Source organism: Ailuropoda melanoleuca, chromosome 1 (assembly GCF_002007445.2).
Source record: "Ailuropoda melanoleuca isolate Jingjing chromosome 1, ASM200744v2, whole genome shotgun sequence".
In the NCBI taxonomy this organism is placed as follows: Eukaryota; Metazoa; Chordata; class Mammalia; order Carnivora; family Ursidae; genus Ailuropoda; species Ailuropoda melanoleuca.
In genome coordinates, this window is record NC_048218.1 from 145,086,755 (window position 1) to 145,092,754 (window position 6,000).

The 6,000-nt window shown below is 45.0% G+C and overlaps 1 protein-coding gene across 2 annotated transcripts in view; it reads right to left on the reverse strand.

Moving 5' to 3' along the window:
• Positions 1-5,097, reverse strand: part of LOC100467660 (serum paraoxonase/lactonase 3) — a 28,745-nt gene extending 23,648 nt beyond the window's left edge. Inside the window, exons 1-2 of one of the 2 annotated variants that reach the window (XM_002918939.4) lie at positions 4,944-5,097; positions 3,356-3,426 (exon numbers count right to left, since the gene is read on the reverse strand). In XM_002918939.4, the coding sequence (XP_002918985.1) occupies positions 3,356-3,426; positions 4,944-5,017 (145 nt within the window). In that variant the 5' untranslated portion in view covers positions 5,018-5,097. The remainder of the gene's footprint in view (positions 1-3,355; positions 3,427-4,943) is intronic. The other variant, XM_011224590.3, reaches the window with a different exon arrangement.
• Between the last annotated feature and the right edge of the window lie 903 nt (positions 5,098-6,000).

Genomic DNA, 6,000 nt, shown 5'->3' on the forward strand with positions numbered 1-6,000 from the left:
AAAGACAATGGCTGTCTACGAGATAATCCTGCCAAGGGTGGAGCCCCAAGAAAGCTATTTGAATTTCATGTGCAGCTTTGATCAGATGCCAAGGGCAGCCAACTAATTTCCTGGTTAAAACAATCCTTGACCCTCCAAGCCTTGGAAAAAAGATAAACTCCATAGAAAAAAAGATCTAGGAGATATGATTTCTGGAGGTTAGAATTATTTTGCTTTTCAACTTTTCTTCCCAGAAAGAATACTGGGAAGGAAAACAAAAAGAGGAAAGTTTCTTCCATCTATAAAATTTACCACAAAAGCCTAGGTCTTGAAGAAAACACAAATCAGAATTCTTCTCCAGGGGCGCCTGGGTGGCACAGCGGTTAAAGCGTCTGCCTTCAGCTCAGGGCGTGGTCCCGGCGTTGTGGGATCGAGCCCCACATCAGGCTCCTCTGCTGTGCTGTGAGCCTGCTTCTTCCTCTCCCACTCCCCCTGCTTGTGTTCCCTCTCTCGCTGGCTGCCTCTGTCTCTGTCAAATAAATAAATAAAAATCTTAAAAAAAAAAAAAAAAAAAGAATTCTTCTCCAGCTCTGTTAACTGCCTAACAAGCCCTGCCTCAAATCCTTATTGGTTTTCCATTGCTTCATAAAGCTTTTCACTCATCAAATAGTTGGGTCTCGTGAGGGTGGTCTCACTAGGGATTTGTATTGAAATGCCCAGCCTGCCTTGTTTTGGTTAGCTCTGTTTATTAATATTTCACCATTTTGCATCTTAGATTTTTGGTTTTCTGCTGCCATCATACTTCCCCGACACTTCCACAATAAAATGTGTGGTCAGTAGATAAGAGAGGCAGGGTCACATGACAAAGAGTACAAGGCATAGAAGAAAACCACCCTGGCTCATAATCAAGGCCCACCACCCTCTGGTTCTGGACCACGAGGCAAGTCACTTCATTCTGCTGTGTGTCAGTTTCCTAATCAGCAAGGACAGGCAGCAAGCAGAGCCCACCTTACAGGTCGGTTGTGAGGGTAATGGCAATGTTTGTAAAGAACTCAGCAGAACGTTTATAGATGAAGGCAGTGGCATTATTTTTAGAGATATATCAAAATTGCCCTATTGACAAACTTGTTTCGTACTCCAAATATAAAATGGAGATATGCCAGTAGACACAAGAGGTCACGTTGTGTTCTTTTGCTCTCTGCCAGTTTCGAACCATTTTAACCATTCTTTTAAAAATATTTAGATAATCAGAATGTTGATCTGTCTTACAACATTAGCCCCAGTTTTTGCTTCTCAACTCTATTTGAATTCTACCATCTGCAAGTCAGATCAGGCGTTAGCAATCAGCTAGTCTAATTATCCTGTTACATTATTTGGCAAGCTCCTATCTTCTGAGAGAGAGATGTGTAGTATGTATGAATATTACTCCACAAAACAGTAAACTAATGAGCAAATGTTACGTTTCCTTTTTTTTTTTTCCTAATCAAATTCAATCTGACCCCGCACCCACATTCCACTAAACCGAAGGGAAATTCAATCTCAGTCATTACTGGGTCTCCTGACAGGGTTGTGCAAATATTGTAGGTGGCAAGTTTTTAAAAAGCAGAATATCTGGGGAGGTCCATCTGGCTTTTATTCTGTACTAGTCACCACCGAATTACTCACTGCCAAGCCCGTGTGTTCCTTTAATTTACACGGTTCTGCCACTTCCAGGTCCTGGCTGGGCACATGATCTGTGCTCGGGCTGGGACACACAGTACGAAGGAGCCAAGGCTCCCTGAAAAAGCCTTGCAGCCATTCTTTCGGGGGTCCTGCTTCACCCCCAGAATGCCATCAGGCGGTGGGGAAAGGATCCCGTTATTAAAAAAATCCACATATTCTTATCCTTTGTCCATCAGAACCTTCTGAAGGAGCTGGGGTTTTTGAGAACAAGAGTCAGGAAGCAGCTTGTCCTCAGTTCTTTCTGTCTCTACCCAAGGGCACAACCCTCCTCCATGGGCTAGGAAGCACATTGGCCAAGGCTACTTTTTCTTTTTTCTTTTTCTTTCTTTCTTTCTTTCTTTCTTTCTTTCTTTCTTTCTTTCTTTCTTCTCTTTTTTTAGAAATTGAGAGAGAAAAACAAAGATAGAAAACCAAAATCAAAAAGACTCTTATTCTGTCCTTCTCTCTCCCTCTCTCTCTCTCTCTATGTATATATATAGCTGAAATAGATCGTATATAAAGAAATATATGTACCAAGAAAAAGAAAATACAAACTCATATCACAATAAACTATGCTGTCATCCCGTCACATACTGATAAATAAGTCACAGTCCTTGACCCTAGGGAGTTTACAGTCTGCCAGAGAGAGAGAGAGAGAGAGAGAGGGAGAGAGAGAAAACACTGCTAGTCATAAAATACAGTGTGTGATACGTGTCACAAGTGAATCAGAGTTTCAGAGCACTGGGGAGAGGACTTTGCAGCCGATTTCAGCAAGCAAAGAGGAAGGAATTGGTGCAGGGGATTTCATGAGCAGCCATGAGAAAGTGAAAAAGCACATTCTCCGAGCGGTGAACAGAATCTGCCTGGAACTGTTTTTCTAGCAGCAGTGTAGGGGCGAACGGGGGCTTGGAGCCCAGATAAGCAGCAGTAACAGTAGCGGGGTGAGCTCAGCCCTGTGTGGGACCACAGAGGAGGCTGATACCGACACATGTCATGAGAACAATGAGGGACAAGGGGAAAATATATGGCTCCGAAATATGGAACTGAGCCCTTTGAGAATGGGGTTACCATCCACAGGAGAAGTCTAGAAGAAGAGCTAGTTGTGGGTGAGGGTATGAGGGAGGAAAGGACAGAAATGGAAAGTAGTTTCAGACTGGAAAAGAAGGCCTGCAGTTTGAGAGCTTAGGGAGGCAGTTATGGAGTTTTGATTAATTTCTTTTTAAAGACATCTGAGTAGGCTATGAGATTCCTCAGGGTAAAGGCTAGTTCATATTTCTTTTGGAACTTGCAGATAAATTTAGAAGGAAGTGATATTTGAAGCCAGGAGTACCGTGAAGGAGAGGGAAGAAGACAGAAAAGAGGTAAGGTAGACACCAGAAGAAGACAGAGAGGGGAGTGAAATAGCACAAAAGGGACAGGAGAGGCTTTCAGTAAGGGACAGGAGGTCCTTCAAATGACAGAGAGACATCAGTAAGGAAAAAAGGCTGGGGGAAGCCACAGACTTTGACATTCAGGAGGGCCCCTGGAGACCTGGGATGAGGTGGCTTCAGTAAATGGGGCAGAGGCCCCTGGCAGGAGGCTCTAAGGAGTAGCAGGGAAATAAATTAGTTGGCAGCCTCAGTTAGGTAGGTAGTGACTAGGTAGTGACCAAGAAATTGCACTGTCACATACATACCAAGTCCCTCAATAAGGTGGCAGCTCTGGGGTTCCACTGGCTCCACTTCGCGAGATGCATTAGTTCGTTGTCTATAGAAGATAAAAACACAACATCCAAAATCAATGTCTAAACATTGTCTTTAATCATCTTCTTGTTCATTAACTTTGTTTCTCATCATTACGGATGATACAGCAAGCAAGTAGGTACCTCCTTTTATTTACATTTATTTACATAATGTGGACATTATGTGCATAATACGTGTATCCACTCATCTCACCCAGTTATTGTTGAAAGCTTAAGATGCCATTATACATGGACAACACTTTGCTGTCCGATAAACGATACTATAGAATAATATAAGTAACTGACCAGTATTATTACTTCAAATGTACAGAGTAGTATTATTTAATTTGCTAAAGTATTATCTATTATAAATCTGCACTTTAACCCCCTATAGTCTTGTCTTTTGACCCCCGCACCAAAATGCTTTCCCCAAATTCAAGTGTTTCCTAATGGCTAAACCCTGTAGTTTTTGCTTCAACTTCATTATTTAAAAAATTTTTATGCTGACTTATTTTGCAAGTGTATAAAAGTCATCAAACTGACCACAATGTAAACAATTGGCTGAACTATTTTTCAATATAGTGTTCCTGCTTTCACAGTGAACCATTCTTCTAAATACCAGGGATAATTTTAAATTTTTATTAGATTGTATTCAGGAAGATTCTACACTTAGACTTATCTTACTGTCACTTTGTAAAAATACTCCTTAGATCTACCTAGTAATTATTATTTTTTATGATTCTCTCACTTGGGTGCACTGGGAACAAACGTAACAATAAACACTCTCAAGTTGAATTAGAAAGTATTCACAAAAGCAATCAGGCTTCTCAATAGATTCTAATGTGAACTTCTGAGATCAGCTTCTGCTTGGAGAAATAAATAAAAGCAACTTAAAGACAAGTGAGGGCAAGCAGAAGCTTTAGATCCACTCAGAAATGCATATCATACCTAACGTTTCTTTCTAGCCCAGTATATTGACTTCTCTTGAAATATTTCTGCCTATCACCACTAGATCTTCCATTTCAAAAGGTCGTAATACCTGCAAAACGACCACGGTGCTCACCACCTGCAAGTTTCAGCTCATTTCCCCGCTGTCTGGCTAGCTCTTTTAATCTACCATGAGCTCTGTACCCCAGTACTCATCAATGTTTCACTGGCCTTGGGCAATGTCTGAGTGGGCTGTAAACAGCCAGCTGGTAGCCTGGTCCCCTCCAGGTCCAGTGCTTCCAACAGAGTTCGTTTTTTTCAGGAGCTGAATGCCTGCCGAGGACAACCTGGAACTGGGGGGGCGGGGGGTGAGGTGGGGGGGCACGACTTTCAGAAAATAAATGAGGGACACTTCTGCTCTACCATCTTAGGAAAGGCAAACAGCTCACTTTCCACACCAGCGCTTCTCAAGGGATAGCTTGCTGGGTGGAACTGAGGAGGAGTGAGGTTCTAAAAATGCTCTTTCCTACCTGCTAGGAGGGTGGCACGGGACAGCCCTTGAAACTGGGAAGAGGAGAGAAAGAACAAGGACGCCCCCATCAAGATGCCAACTCACCTAAGCGCCACTAATCTCTCCCCGATTAGGGCCAGGCCGGCCCCAAGCAGGGTCAGCACCATCAGCTTCCCCATGGTCTCCGGTGCCCGGGTGCCCTGTGGCGACGAGCGGGCGCCAACACTCCCGGGGGCGTGGCGGGCAGGCTCCCGGCCCCGCCCCCTGGTCGGCGTTCTCCCTGCCCGCCCCGCCCACCCCTCGCGAGCGGGTGCGCTGAGCGGAGGTGAGCTGAGGTCACCAGGGAGCTGAGGCTGAGGTCCAGGTCACCCCGCCCCGCCTCGCCGCCCTGGGTTCACGGCCATTTCCACGCACCAGGTCCAAGGAACCCTTTATCGCGGGACTCCTTCTGTTCAAGGCTCCACGTACGGAGAGAGCGCCAGGGGTACGGCAGCTGCGGCAAGAGCACACCCGTCTGTCGCTAGGACGGTAGAGGAAGTTTGCTGCTAAAAGCTGCGAAATTCTACCTCAGCTCCTCGAAAGGACAAAACGGGAAACTGAAGGGTCAGGGGACGGCGGGGAGCTGAATTCAGAGCCGAAACTTCGCGTTTGTGGAAGGCAAGACGAAAGATGAGACGGAACATTGATCTCGAGACACTGGGCGGAGCGATACTGGAAGATAGTCAAAGCAAAGAGCTTTAACTCACCCTGTTCCAAGATTTGGGGCGCAGGGACTTATTTCCTGGCCTTTCTGTCCTGTCTCAGAAAGCTGACTATAGTGGGTGCCCAGTGTCGTTTGTTGACTGGGTGGATTTGTGAATGTCCGTGGCTGTCCCCATCATTGTCAGGGTAAAGAACATCAGGAGAAGTGAAGGAAAAGAAGTAGATAGGTAACAAGGAGATGAGCAAAGTGGAGGGAAGGGAAAATAGTTTCTTAGGGAAGTTAGCCTTTCAAAAGACTCCTTGATTCTTCTTTCTTCTGGATCTGCAGTCCCTGCCAAGCTGAGAATGAATTTTCCCCTCTCATAATGAAGATTAGGCTGGAGGGGAAAGGGCTGGCTGGAGGTGGAGAAGGCCTTAGGAGTTAGGACTGAGCAAAATAGCATCTTCAAGCATGATCTGT